Source organism: Lepisma saccharinum, chromosome 14 (assembly GCF_977018435.1).
Source record: "Lepisma saccharinum chromosome 14, izLepSacc3.1, whole genome shotgun sequence".
Lineage (NCBI taxonomy): Eukaryota > Metazoa > Arthropoda > Insecta > Zygentoma > Lepismatidae > Lepisma > Lepisma saccharinum.
Window position 1 is genome coordinate 20127459 of NC_139242.1, and position 23735 is coordinate 20151193.

The 23735-nt window shown below is 37.7% G+C and overlaps 1 protein-coding gene across 1 annotated transcript in view; it reads right to left on the reverse strand.

The window, feature by feature from the left end:
- Positions 1-23152, reverse strand: part of LOC145998443 (trehalose transporter 1-like protein) — a 74761-nt gene extending 51609 nt beyond the window's left edge. The window contains exons 1-2 of the mRNA XM_083134855.1: positions 22930-23152; positions 10353-10426 (exon numbers count right to left, since the gene is read on the reverse strand). Of these exons, the coding sequence (XP_082990981.1) occupies positions 10353-10415 (63 nt within the window). The 5' untranslated portion in view covers positions 10416-10426; positions 22930-23152. The remainder of the gene's footprint in view (positions 1-10352; positions 10427-22929) is intronic.
- Positions 23153-23735: the final 583 nt, after the last annotated feature.

Consider the following 23735-nt stretch of genomic DNA (forward strand, 5'->3'; position numbering starts at 1 on the left):
TATCTTGATCAATATGCTGCATTGAACATTCCACTCAGAAATCCCATCCTATTCAACAGGGCGAGCTCACTACCATCCACTATGTGTAGGGTATTCTATAGTATTTTAATCAGGCGTAAAAAGTGCTGGGATTCCAATTTGTGACTAATCTCCATACATTAAGCATATTGTTATATAATGACAGTTAGTGGTCTCCATATATTTACGTATATGGGTATATTGTACGAATACACAAACTCGCACATAGATTTTACTTTGATATTAATTCTTTCAGTATGAATAAAACTATTTTCTTTATAGGGAGATCATAGTGGTAACCTAGAGAAACATATCAAGCGGAGGCATCAAGATAAGCTGTCATTTCTGCAGAAGAAGAAAATGAGAAATGCTATCTCTAGTAATCCGAAAGCCAATATTCTCCTAAATGTAAAGATGACCGCAGACATCCTCAGGCAGTCTTGCATCCGACTCATCTCGGAGCACGGACGTCCTTTTTCACTGATGAATGACCAAGCATTTCAAGATATAGTGAATCCTCTTTTGGAAGCGATGCCAGCTTCTGACAGGTGCGTATTTTCATCAATGTCGTCAGATTGTCCTTTACATGTATTCCTTAGTATGTTCACATTGTATACGAATGAAATTATTTTCATTGTTAGTAACGGACAGTCTTAATCAGTGTTCGGAAAGTTACTAGAGTCAGTTGCTTGGTTCTTCAAAAAGTAGGTTCGGTGCAGCTACTCAATTTAAGAATAACTTACTTTTGCAGTTACTTTCTGTTGGATATTTTATTGCGAAAAATTGAACACACCCAATGATCATTAATTACAAGAAAATAAATATTTAAGAAATTTTATTTTGGATTTTATGTCTGTGGTATGTCATCGCATTGTAATATTATGACAACAATCAAGATTAAACCAAACACTGAAGTTTTAATGAGCAACTAGAAATGACGAATTGCAACAAAGCGTGGATGTCCTAAATTCAAAATGGAACGAAGCCCAGCTTTCTTGCCTTAGTAGGAGATTCCGAAAAAAAAAAAGGAAACAAAAGCGTCCAGAAAAGAAATAGTTGGAAGCTAAACTACCCCTCTAAGAGAAAGGCCCTTAAATCAATTTGACGTATACAAACAAGACTAATTATTCAAATGCCAACAACTCTAAGCTGATTTTTCAAAGGATGACGCTTGGTCCGCGCATAGTCCATCGCAGCTATTTCTGGCTTTCAAGACAGAACCCACTCCTTAACTAGCTCAACTACTGTCCTCGCGTAGCTGGGCAGGACTGAAATTTTGGAGGGCTCCCACCAGGAATTTAACCCTGGACCGCTAGCGCCAAATGTTAAATCACTAATAATTTGGCTACGCGGGAGCCCATAGTTGAAACAGTGTTGCGAAATTTAACTTTTTCCCCCAACGCTACAAATTTTAAAGTTAAAAATTTGTCTTAAAGAATAGTAAAAGTAACGTCATAAAGTTACATCTATTGCAAAAATGAAACTCTGCTACGGTTACAGCTACCTTCTTTAGTTAGAATTCCTTAGAAATTCATTTCAGGTTACTTCAAATACATTGATTTTATTGATCCAGCCTCATGTAATGAAGGTAGAGAGTTCTGTATATCCTTACAATGTTTAGAAGGAATGCAATTACGTTAAGTTAGTTTTTCAAATAACTGTAAAACTAGTTACTCACTGACATAATCATGAGTAATTTCAACTGCAACAGTTACTCTTTGAATAAGTAAACTAAGTATAACTGTCTGGAAAAGTAATTTTCTGAAGACTGATATGTATGAGACACATTTTTTCATCAAATGATATTTAACACACTTTTGTACACTCAAACAAAACTAATTAATATAAAGTTTTCAAATATTATGTCAAATTTTCCTCAATTTTACAAAGTTGTTACATATACAGTGCGTTCGTTTTAAACTCTTATAACACAGGTTAGGTCGGAATATGTAATATAAATACTGTATAATTGTCTGCATGCTAGACGTTACGGGACGAAAGTGCCGGCATCTGTCCCATATCACGTGCTAACTCTGCGCAGAGACAAAACAAACTCACTGTACTCCATATGCCTAGAGACAGGTTATGCTAACATTCTGTAGCTTTCCAGTGCTGGATGGAACTGAGCATGCAGTACAACTTATTTAGATATCCCCTATATACTATTGTTAATATATTTTAGAAAATAAAAAAAATATAGGTGTCACATATATCCTTTTCACAGCCTTAGGTATATCTGAATGAAGCAAAAAGACCTATTGCCAAAGCCCAGTGCTGTGACCAGGGAGGGTGGTGTTATAACTTCCTCATTAGTTCAAACTTTACTAAAGAGCGTTGATTGCATCAAATAACACTGTTTATTGCATGCAAGCTGCGTTAGTTTCTAGACACACTGATAGAGGTTAACCTATTATGGTTTTAAATAACAATCTTTTTCACTTTCACCAAAAAAGTGTTCTGCTTTCTCATATTTGTAGCATTTGCCTAGTTGATGAAAGCTTGATAATATAATTAATTCATACTATTTGAAAAATATTTTTAAGAATTTTAATTCTATTTTGGGTTTGAAACAAATGTCTTGAAAATTTCAAAAATCAAGAAACAACTTATCAATTAAGGATGAAAGCAAATTTTATTCTCTGCAGGTTTATCGTGAACAAGGAAGGTGTACGGAACATGCTATTCAGTCAGGCCCAGCAGATCAGAGAAACAATACGCGGCGAAATGGAGGGAAAATTGATACATCTAAAAGTTGATTCTACTTCGAAAAATGGACGATCATTCTTTGGTGTCAACGTTCAGTTTGTTGTAAATGGGGCTCTCCAATTGCGTACTTTGTCAGTTCAAGAGTTATTTGTGTCTCAAACAGGTAGCAATTTGCGTTACGAATTGTTGAACATTCTGGATACGTATAATGTGCCCGTGGAGAATATATATAGTTTAACTACAGACACTGGAGCAAACATGATTAAAGCCGGGAAACTTATTGGGGAAGATCAAGAAACACAGATGTCTAATATTTCTCAAGACACTTACGAAGATGAAGATATTGAAATGGAATTGACGAGTAAAGATTATCGTCTCCAATCCGTTCGTTGCGCGTCGCATACTCTTCATTTAGTCGTAAATGATGCTCTCAATTCCATTCCTGAAGTTAAGGATATTATTGTGACATGTCAAGCAGCATGCCGTGTCTTACGATCGCCTACAGCACGGCGTCAATTGAATGCAGAATCACTGCCGGTACCATCCCTTGATGTCCCGACAAGATGGAACAGCACAAATGATATGCTCCAGTCACTTTTTACACTTAAAAAGTTCATAGGGGATTACTATCAAGAGCAAGTTAAAATAAAGCAAGAAGACTGGATATACATTGAGGCTATTTTGACGTCACTGGAACCAGCCAAAGTAGCCACAAAGAGGCTGCAAGAAGAACAGATTCTACTTGGCGACTTCTACGGGATATGGCTGGAGTGTCGCCTTAAAACATCAACAATCAACACAGACCTTGCACGCCACATAGTAGAGGGCATGGACAAACGAGAAAAACAAGCATTATATGTCAATAACGAAGAGAGACTTCCATCATTATTTGAGTATCCAGGATTTCTTGCTTCTATTTACATGGATCCCAGGTACTTTTCTGTTTTAAGTGAAGAAAACATCCATGTGGCGAAGGTGTATCTCCAGAAGTTGTGGTTAAGACTTGAACACATGAAATCCTTATCAGTGTGTGGAGAGGTAAAGAAACAAGAAGATTCCAGCACTGAAGATGATGGCAGTGACCATGTCACAAACTACTTAAAGAAACAAGATTTATTGCGGCGGAATACCATATCTGCACCAAAGTTTAATATTGCGTCATTATTGGACACTTACTTTGTTTCAACTCGAAGACTGAAAAGGACTGAAAATGTTCTAAATTTCTGGGAAATTAGAAAATCAAGTTGTCCCGAATTGTACATTTTGGCTTGTATTGTTCTCTCTACTCCTGCAACACAAGTTAGTGTCGAGAGACTCTTTTCATCTCTGAAATTCATACTAAACCCACTCAGGTGTAATATGGCAACCGAAATTATTGATGACATACTTGTTATTAGAAATAATTATATTTTCATGAAAAAAAATCTAACTAAATCTTCATTAAAAAGCAATCTCAGAAATAGCAGCACAGAATTGACTACAAACATTGTAGCAAACTTTGTGGAATCCAATGATACACCACAGAAAGATCTTGTACAACATGTTGAAAATGTGGGGAATATTACTGTCTAGATTAATAATGTATATAATTACTTGATTTTTTTTGTGATCTTATAGTTCATTATACATAAGTAGCTGTAACCAAAGAAAATCTTTTCAGAGGTTCCATAAGAAGTAATTTAATTAAAAGAACAATTTTGCTCGTACTTGTTTAATGTTTCCTAGTAATTAATAAATTTAGTTTTGAGTAGCTGTCTTACCTGTTCACAAAATTGCACAGATATACTGATGTTATACAAGAGTATGAAATATATTTTTATTCATGTCAAATTTGTGGAATTCTGTTTAGTTTTAAATTGACACCTGAAGGAAATGACAGTGTATTTGCTTTGTTTTGAAAGATACAAAATTTCTCTAGTTTTTTAAGTAATAAGGTCTTTTTTTTCCTTGTTTTAGAATTTACCTTGGAATGATTAAGAGAATAATAAAGATATTCAACAAAATTTTAAAAACTGTTTCAATATATACTTTTCAGAACCTCCGTTCTATTCTTATGCTTATACAGTACGAATGCATACTTTAAATATATGTATATTTACATTTTTTTAAAAAAAATTGAGCTTCGATGTTGTAGGGAGTTGAATATATGGCAAATATTGTTATTCCTTGGTTGGTGAACAAATCCTAATTTTTTTTTATTGTATTAATTCCCATGATATCTGTTTCTTTGTGAGAGATTAGTGTAAATTTTTAGATTTTTTATGATAAATTTGACAGCCATTTTAGAATGTACCTCAAAATGTAACATTTAGAGCACATTACTCAGGAACACCACTCAATAACAGACGTTACTGTTAGCCTCCTAATATGTAACCTAAAATCAATTCTTGTTTTTCAAACACGCTACTTCCTAAGGTTAAGTTTAGTTCTCTTGTTATAAAATTCTCTTAATAAAATATCAAAAAATGGCAACATCATTGTCATTATCTTGTCTAAGTAATTATTGCATGGCATCTGATAAATTATCAAAAGACGCACGCAAATGCAAATTAATGTACATTAATTACCTTGATGGACGCACGTGTCTGCCTGTGTGTGTATCCAAATCAGCATGTTACTTTCTAATGTTCTGGACAATGAGTTTTTGAAGAATGGAAACCGAATAGTCAATCACTCTACTACCAAATCATCCCGTGTAACAGCATGGAATGTAAATGGAGATGACAAATAGCATCCACATATCTTTTGAACTTGACTCATTTTGTTAGAATCAGTCGTTCCACATGTCTTATCGATACCTCAAAAATACTGAACCCACAATTGTAATATTAAAATGGGCTCCAATAACTATCAAAGTTTAATTTTTGCATGGCTGAGTTGGGGTCATGTAAATTCTTGTCCTCGCTAAAGTACAGTATGCGTACGTTGCACAAGACTATATAAAAACAAAGTAAATTTGTTACACACACATAAGTGCGCGCCCGCAATTGCATAGCTGAAAGTCTACTGAACACACACACACATCAACTTTCGAGCACTAACGATGACCATTGCCATAAGCACAATCTCTGGCGTGTGTCCAAACATGCACTTCTATGTTCACTATCTAGTAGTAGCAATTTATGGTAGAAATCAATGGTCACTAAAAGTGCATGTTACAACGTCTGCCCACACCTGGGAGTTAGGAATGGAAGACATCGCCATTATGTTATTAAGTGTCCTGTTCAAAATGTCCTTACTTTTATTTTTAAGAAATTTGCCAGAGAACGAAGCGCGATAGTTTTCAATTACATAGAAAATGATGCACCCCCTCAGAGGAGTAACCACAAATTCTTGTCTGCGGGGGGAGTACTTGGATAAACTATTAATAATAGTAGTAATAATGGCACTATTATTATACGTACACAATTTATATAGCCTATATTAATACATTACATAATGAATTCATTCGCCCCACAACAAACAACAAAAAATATGCCTCTGAAATGTGTGCGCTTCTTCTCCCCCAAACAATTGTTCATACATTTAAGACTCAACTGTTTGTAATAGTCTGACGTACTTACTTCTTGTTACTTCTCCCTCTGGTAATTTACAATGCATTACAGAAAATAAATTGCTAGCGAAGCGATCAAGAAAACTTTTAGATCCAAATTTTTGCAAACTGAAAACAATATTGATTTAATATGGCGCAAAAAAATCATGGAGGCCCATGAGATTCTCTTTTACATTTTTTTTTCTATTTACATCGTTCGGCGTCCAGGGCTGACTGCCGCCGTCCCCTATACATCGACCACAAGGAAAAAAACCTTGGGACGAAAAGTCCCCGCGCAGCTTTCCCTTCTTCCCTCCACCTCGGGCCATAAGGAAGCATGGTCCACTCTCCCCCTCCCCTACAAGCGGGAGTATGGTGTACAGGAGTCGTGGGTCTGCGCAGGTTGTTTTGCTCATGGTTCCACTATAGCTAAGGGTTTGAAATTGACAAGACTGTAAGAAAAGCAGATATTGCGAGCGAAACGAGCTAGACAATTTTATATAACTTTATTTACATTTGTATAAAGATATAAATCGAAAGGGGGCAATTGCCCTTCTGTGCCTCCTTGCAGATGCTCTTGACCGTCTGGAAGAAATAATGCACGAAAGACGTGAAAACTAAATCCGTCTTTAGTATCGTTTTGTCCTGCAACTCTTAGATTCTGCAACCTTTCTTTCCATAGTTCAATGTTTGCAACCTTACCCCTTAGAATTGATTTCCGTCCAAGGTTGAGGCCCAATCTCCCCCCCCCCTGTGGTTGCGCCACTGCACCTTCTTTAGCCGTAGTTGTTTTGTGAACTTTCATTGGCTTAAAAATACTTCATTTTCTTCAAGAGCATAATATAGTTTAATAACCGGCGATAAAATTCCTCTCCCCTAACTTTCTGGATTAAAGTATAATAATATAGGGGCATGGAAATCTGAAAGGGGGGTGCGGATGGCCACCTCTCTCCTTTAGAAAACGAATGTCAGCTAAAAGTATATATTTCACACGTATAATTTGATTCCAGTCATAGTAATTTACATTAATTATTATAATGGGTATGCAGGAATGCGATAATTTCGAATTCAAGTGGTGTTTCTTGAGGGGGCAACACTATTATCGGGGTAATATGCCCCATGGAAAAATACCTCGCTTCTCCCTTCGTCGAAAATATCTGCAGACGTCCATGATTAGGGCGGGGCATTAACCCCCCCTTTGGACTTCGTGCGCACGCCTATGGCTACTCATTTCTACACTACATGGAAGGTTTATTCAATTTCGAGCCAAAAGTGTAATTTTCAAATCAGGGTTTTTAAACGTCCACGAACCCATCAACTAATGGGTTCTATTGGGTTCCGCAACAATACCGGAACCTGTTCTATCACAGTGTAAATTCGGTCCAAGTTGCGTATTGTTTCATTTCAAATATGGAACTTAGACCGTCTTTAAATTGATCCGGAACGAAGGACCCTGTGCCGTATTTCAATTGATCCAGAAAAAAGGTTCCTGGAACTTATTTAAATACCTTAAACATAAAAAGGCTCTTTACGGTCCAGATCCATTTATGCTTGCTAATATTCCCTGCTGAACCTGAATTGAATTGATTTAAAATTCCTGATCCTTTAACAACCCTGGTGGAAATTCATTAATTTACAAACAACCATATTTTTAACGAAACATTAATCCCACACAATATACTGAGTTATTTTTCGCAATGTTCCAATGAATGGCAAGAGAATTGGGCTATTCCTTTTTCTTCCTTGATGTTTAATAGATTATATTTGTCACGCACCTATAACGTTACTAGCAAACATTTGTGAATTGTTCTTTCCTTGTAACGTTAACATCTACCATACTGAATTTATTTACGTTCTTTATGCAGATGGTATGTACCCAACTGCATTTTGTTCCGTTCCGCTACAGTGGTTTACATTTTGTTACATTCCTATGTAACGTTAATTAACCATATTGCCTTTCACTTCGTTCCGTTACGGAGGATTGCATTCATTACGTTCCTATGTACCGTTATTTACTACCATGTTGCATTTCGTTACGTTTTTTTGTAACGCTAGTATATACCACAATGCATTTCGTTACTACGTTCCTTGTATCCTTGTAACGGTAGTATATACCATATTGCATATTACGTTCCAATGTGCTCATTTCGTTCCGTTCCTTTATAACGTTAATATCTACCATAATACATTTTGTTACGTTCTCTGTAACGTCAGTCTGTAACATATTGCATTTCGTTACGTTACATGGGTACCAGCAGCTGAACCATACTCTTCCTCCTACAAAATGGAACGTAACGTGTAACGCAAATTGGGTACGTTACGACTCCCTGACGTCAAGGATCGCGGTTTCGAATCCTGGCCTGGGCTGAGTGTCGCTTAATTAATTTCACCCACCATATGATTACTCTAATCATAGCGATTATCCAAAGGTGGTAGAAAAGTGACGCTAAATAACAGAAATAAGCCCCCCTCTCTCTCTCTGTGGCTTAGTAGTAACGTCGTTGCCTTGTAACAAAGGGGTCTCGGATTAGATACCCGGTGGAGGGACGCTGCACAGTGCTTCGGATCCCATGTTAAACTGTAGGTCCAGTCCCGATTAGTCTGTCTGTGCATAAGTGGACTTAAAATAACAATTCAATTTTCTATGTGTCCGTGTGTTTCGCTTCATTCATTCCGCTCTCTGATTTTATATCGTTGCTTAAAACAAATTTCTCTTCTGATGACATGTAAACACTATGTCACGTGTCACTACGGACACAACTTTTTGATTTTGATCCCTTCCCTTGAAAATTTTGCGTGAGTGCCGATGGTTGCTTACACGTTGAGACTTATCAAACTCGCCCATGTAGTTCATGGTACATTTCAAATACTAATAAACATGGTAACACGGCGATTAATTATCCACAGTAGAGTTAGACGTGCGCGCAGAGATTGAGAGAACAGGAGCCGAGGAAATGGGATGAAGAGAGATGAATACGTAAAGGGATAGAGAGAAAGCAAGAGAAAAAGTGTGTGTGTGAGAGAGAGAGGAAGAAAAAAAGAGAGAGAGAGAGAGAGAGCTAGAAAGGAAGAAGAGAGAGTGCAGACACATTTATAAAATGTGGGCCCCTAGGCTATCCTTTGTTTTGGGCCCTGGAGACATTTTGCCATCATGGTACTTCACGACCACTAATTGTATGCTTTAAAATACAGATATAGCTGATTAAAAATTACAATTTTTCACATCTACGGAGAAAATTCACACATAATTCCCAGAGCCAATAATTCACGCAGAATTCGCGGCGAGTAGCGATCCTGGTCAATACCAGTAAATTATACGTACTTACATGTGTAATTAATTTTTCATATCAACTGCTTACAGCAATAATTTGTGGATAATTTTGAAAATGATATGTATGCAAATGAAAACTTTGTTAGAAAATTAATATTATTATACAAATTTGTTATGTAAAGTATTAAAATATTTTACGGTTTTTCTGAAATTTTGTTTTTAACTATTGTAGTAGTCAGTATTTTTTAGGAATTTTGAACCAATTCAGGATTTTTCAGAGCATAATTTCAGACTTGTAGAACCTATTTAAGAGCCTATTTTTGGATTATTAGTTTTTTTTTAGTATTTTAGAGCTTACTTTAGGAACTTAAAAGCACACTTTTTGTAGCCTAAAATTCCGAGGTCTAGAAGTGACAGTAAATACATTAAAAACAATAATGGTTATTTTTTATGATAGTTTAATAGTAGCGGAAATATTAATGGTCCTGGACGTTCAATTCTCCGGTCAACTTTTTATAATTATATAATTTACATATAGCACTGCGAACTCAGTCCCTCAAACGGTGATTTATGCGTGAACATGATTAAAAAAATATCTCTACGAAAGAACTTGGTTAACATATTGTACAGTACAATGAGAATTACAAATAATGCAGGAGAAAGGATGCCAGGCGATACTGAACAGAAATGTTCATTGTTTAATCAACTATCGCTGCTGATGAATGGATGTTTGCACGTTGAAATGGAAAAAGCAGCGTTCAGCATTGAAACATGATTTGATTTATTATGAATACAGTAATCAAGATTACAAGCTGTTTCTCTTACCTGAATGCAAATGCTCTTTAGTCGGAACGACTGCATACCTTCGAACTGTTCATCCGATTCCATTCTCAGGTTGCCTGGAAAATAATACATTATCAGTTCATAAAGAATGAAAAAATAGGCTATATGATTCTTACTGTATCTCGACAATTACACGTACTTCCTATCAGAGACGGATCTTGATTTTTTTTCCTGGGAGGGGCACAGAATTTGTAGTAAGCATATGCAAAGTAGTAAGCATATGCAAAGTAGCAATGCAAATATTACATACAGATTTTTCTAGATATTTAAAACAACCTCAAACATATGTACCATATGCACATAAAGATAATTACGACCTCGATTTGTGGCCAGATAAACTAATCGCGACTGGACCTTCAAAGTGTACAACGAATGCAGGATATTTTGATTAAAAGATGATAGAATTAGTAGATTTGTGTGAAATAGAAATAGTTCTACATTATTTGCATACTGACAGTAATTACAGAGAAAATAGATAAGCTTGACAATTCATTTCCTCAGGACTATCAAAAACGTCTGAAACATTTGACCTAGAATGATCTCGCTTTGTGTCATCATGACCGGATTTTTATGCACTAAAAAACGTGAAAATATGCATGCATCTATGCAGAAAAAGCTTGCAAAATATACATTACAATATGCACACAAAAGTTTCATTGAGGGTGTAAAAACAGGTTCCACACAACTTTTTAACTAACAAATAAAACGTTCAAATTACAATACGTACATATAATTTTAATGAAAAGACTCCAAACAAAAGGACTACAAAACATGCCGCAGAGGAACGTATACTCGTTATGAAGAGGATGTGAGGTGCTCACATTCAATTTTCCAAAGCTTCGGATTCTCTTCTGTAGCAGTTTAGAATTAGATGTTTTATGTTTTCCAGCGTCAGTCGTCTTCTGTTGTCTCGTAAGATGTCCTTGTAGCGAAAGAAACATCTTTCCACCTCACAGGAACTTACCGGTGCATGTTGAAAAGCAGCTATTTGCTCCACTGATAAGGACTTTGTCGCTAAGAGTCCACTGCTAAAATTTCTTCAATGTCACAAATTTCTTTATACCCTGGGTTTTTTGAAAGTATCCTGTGCACTTTTTCTTCACTGTTTCATCAACTTTTCCAGGAACCGAATTTAGTTTAGAGATGGTACTTTTGAAAACGTTCAGCAAATCACTTAGTGAAGAACTGCTTTTTTCCAGAGAGGTAATGCCCGATGGAAGATGAGAGAAATGAGCTTAAATGAAGGCAAGATTACCTTCTATGTCTGCGTGCTTTAATACTTCTTGAGCAATCTGAATCGATGCTGCACTATGGGGATCAAATGTACTAACAATATCCCTAACCGTTTCTAAATGTTCAGCATAATAAATGACAGCATTGAGCCATGTGTCTGGTGGAAGTGGCGTGTTAGAATCTGTTGTTTTGAAAGCTTGTATCCTGTAAGGAGCTTTCATAAACACCTTCTTCACCGAAGATACCAACTTGTTAACGAGCGAAAAGTTTCCACGTATAGTTTCTGCAACACGGTGCAACCCATGTGCAAGGCAAGTCAAGTGTATCATATTTGGGAATATAGTTTTGATCATGTAACTAGCAGCATCAGTTACAAAGAGCAATACACGCTCGTACTGAATGCCATTCGGCCAAAGTAAATTCATAGAATCAATGAAAAATTAGGAAATTGTGAAAATATTTGTGGTTTGGCACTTGGCAGTGTGTATATTTCTGTAGAAAGTTTTTTAGAGTAGTATTGGTTAGCTTCCGGAATATCTGCAGCTAAAAAAGCTTCACACAATTCCAATGAGAACTGTGAAAAACTATTATTAGAGCACTCACCTACCAGTTTTTGAACTGGAGCACGTCTCAGACTTCAATTTAATATGTTCTTTGTGTTTATTAGTGTTCAGGTGCTGAAAGATTTGAAATCGTTTGTGACTACCAACTGTTTATTCACAAGCTTGGCAATAAAGAATTCTGCCATCACTAATTAACATTTCTCCCTTGAACTGTTGGAGCTTAGATTTTTCACTTAACTTCACTTTCGGCATCGCAGAAAACTGTTAACACTACAAAAAAAAAAAAAAAAACAGATCACGACCGCCGCTAGAATGACAAAAGAACAGTACGAGCACAATTGCATGAATCCGCCATCCTCGAGAACCTGGTGAAGACTTGGAAAATGATGAAATGTGCACTGTTACGGGTCTCTAAATATCGACTGTTTCCGACCAACCCCTTCAAAGCCACATGTTGCAGACAGCAAAACTTCGGGCTCAATTTGCTATCTCTATGACTCACCTTCCAGACTGCGTTATCGGATCGCGGTCGCTTTCAGAAGGGAAAAATGTCGCGTTGGCGCCAGGATTAAAATTTGCACCCAAATATTTAGAAAAATGTAAAATAAAATACTTTTATGAGGAAAATATGCAGTATAAAAGGAAATCTTCCAAAAATTATGCCCGTTAACAAAACAACTAAAATATGCATTTATATGCAACATAAACTAATGTCTAAAAGGTGGGGAATGACTTGATTCGAACATTTAAGGAAGTGTGCATACTTTTTGGTTGCAATAAAAAAATATGCATTTGCATGAAAATCCGGTCCCTATACGTAATGCCTTGTAACCAACAAGTTCCGGATTCAGTTTCCGGCGTCGTTCTATTCTTTAATTATCCGGAAGAGGATTCCTCGAACATATTTTGTTCTGGTCTGGTTCTGGGTCTGTGTATAGGACCGGTGGCAACCCACCATCGTGAGGAACTTGGGAAGCTACGAGTGAGTAGCGTAATCCGGTCTCGGAAATCTCCTATATCGGCTGGGGGTTCGACGTGCTAACCCCACGTCACCCCATTACCGGTTGAAGATATCCACACCTCCAGGTAGGATTGTAGGAGGGAGACTGGCAGTCGGGAGATAGGCAAAGGCCCTTACGGGCTGTACAGCCACGGGTTATTAATATACAGCTATGAATATTTTTTTAAAAAATACTTAGTCATCCATTTGGGAGGAACGTAAACCCCCGTGCCCCTCCTAAATCCGCCAATGCTTCCAGTTAAGAGAACATGTACAATTTCGTAAGAGATGCACGTTTATTACAATATAGTTTAAATTTAAGATGGAAATGAGAAAGCCCTCCTGCACAAAAGAAATACTAAATTAAAAAAAAGTTTTCTTTCTACTCCAATTACTTCTATGTCTCTTTTCTATCCCTTGGGTTAATCCCGACGACGAATCATGCATACATGCCTCAACCGTGGTTCGAACCTGGAATCGTAGTGCGTTACGGTGGCCGGCATATGTATTTTATGCATTGTATTTAACGACGTATTAATTATGATCCCTCTCAGAAGTTGCTGTAAAATTTAGAATATTCTGCCCTTAAAATTTAACAGCCTATTTATACAGTAACGTTGCCGACCAAGGCAGTTTATTTAAAAATAAAAGCACATTACACGATACTTTTCTACCCTATATCAGGGTCTTCCTCAGACGGAGAAGGCTTAATCATGTTAGCTTATTTATTCATTTCAAAAACGGCATTCGATATTTTTTTTATTTAAATTTGATTTTATCTTCTGTTTCTAATATATAGAGAATAATTATACAGGGTGTTTCCAAAAACGATCCCATAAACGAAAATTCCTTGCGACATGCTTCGCAGAATACTGTACTATCGGACGAAGCATGTGGCAAAGTGGTATTTTCGGTTACCATTGCGGCTCTCACAAGTGTACAGCCTGAACAGTGCATACTACATTGAAAATCAAGCACTTTATATTGAAACCAATATATTTCCAACAAATTTCCCCTCTTTCCATTTTTCGCTATTTGCACTAATAACGGGCTTATCCTACGAGACAGGACTTTTGAATCACCTGTATATTACTGTGGCTTGTATTGTACGGACAACGAAGTTAGAAATAATGTGTGTTTTATGCAGCGTTGATACACTTGTAGGTTTAATTGTGTCTTCTGCAAATATGCTGCCGGAACAAACTGCCGGAGTACTGAGGTGTGTGTCCAATAAATAAATTTTTAAAAGCACAATCATTAAAATTACATTAATTAGGTTAATTGCGTAATGGCCGATATTGCTTTAAAAACTGTCATGGTATTTTTTTGCGCTAGTTGGATGGCAGCGAAATTTGACGGTCTTGGGCCATCACTTTTTCAGCCAACCTTTTACAACACACTGCTCATTCTTTCCTGGTGCTCTCACTGTCATCTGTACGTATTTCAACACACAAAAGTGAAGTACATAAACAGCTACCATGCTCTCTTACGATCGCAGTACGTCCTGGAACAATAAGTAGTTCAGATAAAATATCCTTATCAAGACCGACTTTTATTGTGGTAATTACGGCGTCAGTCTAAACTCGCTGTCATGTGCCAGTAAAGTGCAGGTAGAACGTAACCAACGCGAAAAGGCCATGAAACGGCCATTCGACAATATTTTGCTTCTGTATGCTTCAGTTCCTTTTAGAGAGAGAGTACAAAATGGGAATTGGTGGAGGAGTATAATTGTCTTTGCTATTGAACGGTGCAAACAATAGCTCTTTCAAATTTATGTGTAAGAAGAGGGTTGCTCTGTAATTCACGCCTTACTTGCTAATGATTTCAAGCTCTTGAGGTCCTCTATTCTTTGTCACGCCAGCTACAAATTCTGCCCCACAAATTATCTTACATTGCAAAATCTGACGTTTAAATTAACCACTCGTAGCTTCTTCTAGTATTAGTCCAAGACCAAGGACGTATTTAGGTGGGGGTCCAGGGGATCCCAACCCTCCGAAAAACCTACCAAGTAATAACATAAAATAAAGAAAATGCACTTTTCAGTATAACACTATACTTTATTGTACTATTATCGATGGTTATTTATTTTCTACGAACTTGGAACACACTGCTTTGAAGAACAGTACCAAATAAGATTTATGCACACTACTACTCATGATAATATGCATAAATTATTAAACTTTACTTTTCGTCAACTGGATCTAACATGATTTTTTATTATTCGATAAATATTCAATTCTTTATCATTTGATATTAATTTTCTTGTTTTTGTACACATACTGGTGATCTTAAGTACACGCAAGATTGATAACAAATAGCTCTATGCTTGTACAGTGTGTCTTAAAAGTTGTAGGACAACGACATTTTAAACTAGGCAACCCAAATTACGTAAGGAGCTGGTGGGTTGCGTGTAGAGTTAGGCTCAATTTCAGGGTTGCCATATGCATAATATATATTTATGAAATACGCGAAAGGAATAAAACCAAGTACTATTGTATAAAACTCTAAAAAAAATATTAGTATTACATTTGTCGCAAATAATAAATACTTTCTGAAAGAAAGAAAATCGATTTTCTAGTATTTCATCGCTGATGAGTATACACACAGGAAAAGAGGAGAGAGGAAACGAAAAGGGACAACAAATGAGAGGAGAAAAGAGAGAGCGAAAGGGGAAGAGGAAAAGTAAAGGAGGGAAGAAAAGATAGGACAGGAGTGGATAGGAGAAGTAATGAGGAGAAAAGGAAAGGATGCGAGGAGAGATGATGAAAATGGAGCAAAGAGGAGAAGAGAGGAGAGAAAGAGATGAGAGGAGAGGAGAAAAGAAGGTTTGAGAGGAGAGGAAGAGACGAGAAGAGGGGAGTTGAGAGTAGAGTAAAAGAAAGAACATGAGAAGAACGAAAAGAAGAGGAGAAGAGTGCAGTGGAGTCTGAAATCTAAGACAGGAGAGGAGATAAGAGGAGTGGAGAAGAATGGGATGGAGAAAAGAGGCGAGAACTTCGTGTAATAATAAAAATGCAATATTAATAAATTAACATATATTAATTAATATTTAATTTAATTATAACTGAATTATATTATTATTGAGACACTTGGTCCGGACCATCTCCGAAATATATTTCTAGATACGTACCTGTCCAAGACGGTACCTTCTAATCAAAAGGGGAACCTTTAGGTTTTTATCTGTACCATTGAGTTAACCGCGACTGGGAGATAAACGAGGTTATATACTCTGTTCCGGGAATCTCTGGAGCGAGCGAACGAAAACAAGTCTCTGCGCAAGTAGTGGCGCGAGACGGCCCTTGCTCCAGACATTCCCGGGATAGAGTATAGAATGGAAAGGAAACAGATCCGTATAAGCAATTACCCAGGGAGGCTGAAGGAAACCACTGGGCCGTTGAGCCACTGTACCTCCTGGAAAATTACGTTTTTTTTTAAATGGACAGACTTTAATGTTTTACGTAACAAAAAAGTGGTTCCAGCATTAGGAATGCACAAATAACGGAGATATTTGATCCCAAACTATGGCTCACGAAGTTAAAACTTGCAATTTCTGAGTGCTTTCGCTTCTTGTTAGTACAAACTGTTCGTATGAACATTAAAATAGCGAAAGAACACGTCGAAAATAACTATCAGAACCAAACCAAGCAATCCTAACCTAACTACGTAAAATTATAGCTGCTGTTGTGGAAAGTCGTTTTGGGTGCTATATTCACTTCGGCCTGTTCTGCTTCACAGTAAAGTAACACGCTAAGGTAACAGGCGTACTTTACTTCACAATAACACATATCCGCGAGCAAAAATCAACTGAAAACGTTCATAAACCATGCAAAATATTTCACTTTCTCCAGGGGGTAGCGAAATTAAGCTTGTTGCTTTTGGGGGGGATGGAGGATGCCAACTCAGTGGCGTATTTGTGCTTTCATTTCAGGAAGTAGATTTCTTTGGGTATTCAAATTTGTGTATGTTACCAGTCAGTTAAATTAACTACTCGGTTTGGGATATGCGGTTCTCACTCAGTACCTTAGGACATTATTTCTAACCTACGTCATTAAAGCTTATAACAATTACACGTAATTTAGAAACAGTATATTTACATTCTTAGAAAACCCAAACTCATGCACAATAGAGTAATCGAACAAGTTACACCGACAAGTTGACCAAATTTTTGTTACCAAGTTCAAACTTAATGTCCACCTAACCTACAAGTTTCTTGTGAACACTTTAATACATGTAAAATATCAGCACTATGACAAGTGGAAAACAGCCTTCTGTTGTCTCGGCTCCATGAGGTTGCAGAATAGTGTATTTTAATCCACAACAATGCTGCATGTACAGAGCATTCCCTGACATTCGCTACGAGACTCGGCGGCAAGCGGCCCGGCGTCAGAGCTTGTCTTTCCCGGCGAACGGGGTCCGCGACAGTAGGTAGAGTCGGCTATTAAAATTACAGTTTTCATATTGTGTACTAACCTTGACTACAGAAGGTGTTGAAAATGATGTCCCTCTGCTGCAACATATTCCTGGCATCTTCGAAGGAAATTGGCATTTACACGTGCAAGTTCGTCTACTGTAATTCTCCCGATTTCTCTTCCAATACTCTCTTTTAATTCACGGATGGTGTGTGGATTGTCTTTGTATACTTTATTTTTTAGATTTCCTCATAAATAAAAATTGCAGGCTGACAAAACGGAGGACCTAGAGGGTTATTGAAGCACCCGTTTCTTGTGAGAGGCGGCGGATAGATTTCCGAGGCGACTGTTCTAACCTTTGTCCTACATCATCGAGTTTTTCCTCAGTAAGTACACGTGGGTTTTTCTTTCCACTTTTATTCAGAACTGACCCTGTTACGCTAAACTTTTTTACGAGGTTTAATATAGTGGTCCTATATGGAACGGGAACACCAGGAAATTTCATTGCAAAACGTCGTCGCACTTCTTCACAATTCCTCTTTCCGAAGTAACACTCGACAAAATATATCCTTTGTTGTAATGTAAACTTTTGTGGTGCCATATTAAGCCACAATCTTCAACACACGACACGACACGACACAACACAACTTCTGAGGGAGGATTATACTAGCGTCAGTCTGCAACGTTAACAGAAAGGGAAAGAGAGCGAAGGCAGGGAGAGCGAAAAAAAACAGACTGTAGCGGAAAAGACAAGCGCTGACGCCGGGCCGCTTGCCGCCGAGTCTCGTAGCGAATGTCAGGGAATGCTCTGTATTTCGACAGGGAAATTTTAGATGACTGGACACGAATTGCGTTTGATACATAGTTATGAAATGGTATACTATATGCTACCAATTGAGATGAAAATTGATTTTCCTCTGCCTATACCCCCCATGAATTCGCACACTGGAAATCACAGAAAAACCCTTATCCAGAATGTGTTCCGTTCAAGTCTCCCTAATTCCAATTAATTACTTTGAACGAATTACGATGAATTATGAAATAACTAACTATAACACCAAATGAAAGGCCAGATCTTCAAGTTTTGTTTTCATGACTTGAAGTTTTTCGTTTGCTCACTACGCAGCACCACGGTCGCATAAATAAAAGTGGCTACTATTCAACAACGCGCACAGGGAGTGGTCTGGTATGCTGAGACAAAATCTGTGATTGCAACGCAACGAAATTTCAGACGAGTGTACGGGAGACTTGCACCTGATGCTAAATCAATTAGGCTGTGGTTTAGTAAGTTTCTAAAACCCGGCAGTGTCCTAAAACAATCTGGTGGAGCTCGCCGTCATGTGTCGGAGGAAAAGGTGGAAGAAATTCGACCGGGGTTTCAGAGAAGCCCGAGTATATCCATCCGCCAGGCATCTAGGCAATTCTATGTGCCTCCAATAACAATGCATCGATTTCTGCACAAGCGGCTTCGGTTGTATCCGTATAAAGTGCAGATTGTGCAACAATAAGCCAGATGATAAACCGCGTCGTAAAGAATTTGGTATGGAAATGCTGCAGCGTATCGACATGAATCCTCACTTCCAGTGAATAACATCCCAGAGTTACTAACCCGCATACGCAGTGGCGTCTCGTGGCCTCAAATTTGGCCGGGGCTTATTTCTTAAAGAATTTAAAATATAATGACAATTCACATGAATTACAAAAAATAGGTATTTTTTTCTTCTAGACTACAAAACTGGACTTACTTTTCTGAAAGAATTTAAAATGTAATGACAAATTACATGAATTACAAAAAAACGGGTATTTATCTTCTTCTAAACTACAAAACTGGACTTATTTTTTTAAAGAATTTAAAATATAATGACAATTCACATGATTACAAAAGAAACAGGTATTGTTGAGAAACATACCTTTCTACGAAGGTTGACTCCTGATCTTCTGCTCAGCAAATTTTGTTATTACTTTTTCGTTGAAGCCCTCTATGTTTGAAATGTATTCTTTCTCTATTGTAAGCAAGTGCCAAGACATTTGGTCTGTCTCATCCCATTGCATTTCTTAAGCAGGTTTTAATACGCTTCTATGTGCTGAAACATCGTTCAGATTCAGCTGTTGCCACTGGAGTTATTAAAACTATGTTTGTCATTTTTACTGTTTCTGAAAAGGTACCCTCTAAATAATTTTAAATAAAAAATGAATGCAATCTACTGATAGAGTTTATGTTTTTCAACTCTTCACTACAATAAAGAACACGAACTTCCCTCTTTAGTTTTTCCTCTTCTATGAAGGGATAATAAATCTGGGAAGATGCCTCTGTTTAAAGATTGTTCTCTTTCATTATGTCCTCGTAGAGCAAGTTCATGTCAACCACAGAATTTTAAGCAATCGATAATTTTATTTAATATATGCCTATTATTCCGGACAAATTCATTGTGTCTTGTAATTGACAGCCTATGTCCTTCATCTCACTCAATCATAGCGAATGAAAGCCACCACAACACTACAGAACAACACGTGAGATCGAACGCGACGCAACGGAGCTAGCCCCGAATCAGCACTCAAATCCATTGCACTCTCCCCTCCTCTCTCTGCTAGCATGTGACCTTCACTGTAGCGTAGGTGGGTGTAGGCCACGCCTTCCTTTGCGACGTGCCCCGGAAAACGATAATTGACATCAATGCCGCTAGGAGCGCTGTCGTATCCATTGCAGGAGACGATGAATTTACGTGGGTAAAAATCGCCTTTTAAAAGACTGTGTGATAGTTATGCGTTATGGTGATTGATAATTACGTCAATACGTCCGTTTTTCTTTAGGGGCTAAGCCCCGGAAGCCCCAACGGACGAGACGCCACTGCGCATACGTGATACGATTTCAACAGTAACAGGGGACATGTTGGAGAGAACATGGCAAGAAGTTGAATACAGACTGGATATTGTTCGTGCTACCAATGGGGCACATGTTGAGGTGTATTAGTTTTGAATTTGAATTTAAAAATTTGTGTGCGTCAGCACTAATGCTATTTTGCACCCGTCACATTATACGGGGTCCAGCCCCTTATCGTTACACATAACAACTCTAACGTTGCAGAACTAAAATCATAAAATATTCTGACTTTCGTCAAAAGCTGAGGCACTCAGCACAAATAAGGACAAAACACAGGACAACACAAACAAAATTATACTGGCCATGGGGCCAGTCGCCAGAGCCTCGTTAGACTGCAGTCCAGAATGTACTACGAGTTGTATTAGTGTGTATTTGTGTGTGGAAAATAAAATTTATGAGATTTCATTGCTATCATTCATACTTTCTTTTCTACGATTAATTGAAATTAGGGAGATTTGAACTGAACAGCCGTTCTTCTTAAGAGAATATATCGTACTTGGACAGGTTTTATGCAACTCATATGAAACAAGCGACAACATTATCTCAGTCTCCTAATGTCAATCCCTCCCAAAATTCACTTTTATGGTCTTGAAAATACAAACAAGATAAAGAAATTGAGAATGTTTTCAATAGCACGATATGTAACTAAAAATTGTTAACGAAGACCGAAATCCAGAAAATGTTTATTGAACAGAAACCAGAAGGGTCTAGTTTTATGAAATGTCACTTTTTCAAGAACTCCTTTCCGGTAAAGATACACAGCGATAAAGTCTTGGACGCCATAATTAATTCTTTCCAGGATAAGGCCTGAGCAATTGATATTGTTGTCCTTGACACTATTAATTCAAATGAAATAACAACGATATTCAACTGCTACAAGGATTCACAAAAATAGCTTGAAACGAAAATAAAGTAAGCGAAAGGAAGTGCACAGACCAATATAAGATAGGGCAATTTTGCCGCCAAAAATTCGTGCGCCCCTAGTCTCGAAACCAATTGTTCTAGAACTGAAACTGGCCCTGTACACCACGCTTCTACTGACCAACTCCTGGACTGCCCCGGTTTTAGGGTTAGACCTTCTCCACAGAGCTTAAAATTAAAGTTTTCTTTGAAGTGGCTCTTGACAACTCTTTAAATAACTTTTTAAAATAACAAATGTTTATTACAAAATTGTGAGTGCAGTGGATTAAAAAAAATATAGAAATAGAGATGAAAAAATGAATATGTCTATGGTGTTCACAGAAAAGAAATTTTAAGTTTATTTAGGGCATACTTGTTTAACTTTTATTTTCAATTAGACTAATTATTAGTTTCACTAAAAATGCCACTTTTTTTAAAAAAAAAATACTTAACTGAAAGAACAAAGATTGATCGATTTAGTTTAATTGAAGGGTCGAGGGAAAAACCAGGAAAACTTTAGTCAAACTTCATAAAATGAAACTTTAATTGCAAAACTTTACTAAACATGTAAATGAAAAAGTAATAGCATGTGATTTGACGAATGGATTTTTAAGATGTTTGAAACGAAAGAAAGCATATTGAAAATTCCAGCACAGGATGAATATGACAGAAAATGACACCAGTACCTCGCTTGCGACAGAAAATTGTCTTGCCTGGTTTTCTCCCCCTGACTTTCATTTAGCGTTGCTTTTCTGTCACTTTTGCTTAATCGACACGCTAGTAATGAATGGTGAGAAGATGGGATGGGATGAATGGTTTTACTTCGCTATTCTGCCGCTTTTGGCTAATCGCGAAGATGAGGATGATAATGGTACGAAGATTAAATGGATGAAGGGATAATCACAAACACTCATGGACAGAATGCATACAAGCACCACAGAGAATTATACTGGCTATGAGTCTGGTCGCCAGAGCCTCGTTAGCCTGTAACTGCAGTTCTACGTGTAAGAGAAATTGACTTTTCAGTGCCTGTAGAGAATGTCACCCCTTACAGAACGATGTTTGATATGTTTCTATATCAATTTTGATGTTCTTGAAATTGTATTACTATTTATCATAATTGAGCCACCACAAAGAGAAACGGTTCGTTCTCTCCCCTTTGAGGCGAGCGGTCTCGGGTTCGATTCCCGGTGGGAGCCGTGGAGGCACAAAGTGATTCGGATCTCACTTTAAACTGTAGGACTTCCCGATTAGCCCATCCGCGAATAAAGCGGAATTTAAACAAACTTGAACTTTGACCGGTGTGAGCTTCAGAATTTGTGTGTTGACCCAGCATCGTGAGGACTGTTAAACTGCTAGGAAACTAAAGGCAGAAAAGTTACTAGTTTCAATATTTATTATTAATGCTATTTCTGTTATTACACGGCTGTGTTTCGAGTTACCCTTAAAAATATTCAGTTCAGCTTTGGTATGCCATTGTTCTGTAATCCGAAGCCTTGATATTTGATGTGAAAGCTAAGCAATTGTCTACATTACAAAATATTCAACAGGAGCATGCATACGTCAAACTTACCTGTAAATAAAGAACTGCTTGAAAACGTGAGCAAGATTCACGGCCACGAACAGCACAAACACTTGTAGTACTCAAGGAAGCAGCCTAGTTTTGACAGGCGATTTATCCCAGCAGTTATATGAATTCATATTTGCTCCAGTGCATGGCAGCGCCTCGTTACCATGCACTATGTCGACGGCGAAAGAAGAGTGCGTACAAACATCGCGTGTGAACTATTCGCGAATTAGACTCTCCAAGAATAACGCAGGCGATTCCGTGAGGAGGTGGCTTGCCAACAGTGTTGCCAGGTGCAGCATTATTTTCCTTTCATTTGGTTTCATTTTTGGCGAACCTGTTGGCACAGCGCGCTACGACGCCAGAGGATCCCGGGTTCGAATCTCTGCCTTTGTGAGTGTGCTTTCATCAATTTAATCGTATTGCCACTCATTCTCATCTTCGCGATTAGCCAAAAGTGGCAGAAAAGCGAAGTCAACCAAATCAAATTAAATACAATTTAACGTCGCTACTTTTGACTAATCGCGACGATGAGGATAAGTGATGATATGATGAAATTGAAGAAGGGATGGACACAAAGAACGCACACGACCAGGACTGGAGTTGAATCCGGTACCCCTGGTCACATAGCGCGCTGTGATAACTACTCTTCGTCCACAGTTCAAGGGAAGCTGTGACATCCAGTGCTGGAAAGTGTGCAGATGTTGACCAGATAACAAGTCCCTGTCTTTCAATATGCGTGTTGTGGTACGTGTCTATTTTGCACATGTAGCAATTTGGAGGCGTAGGGGGGTTACCCCTATAGAGACGGC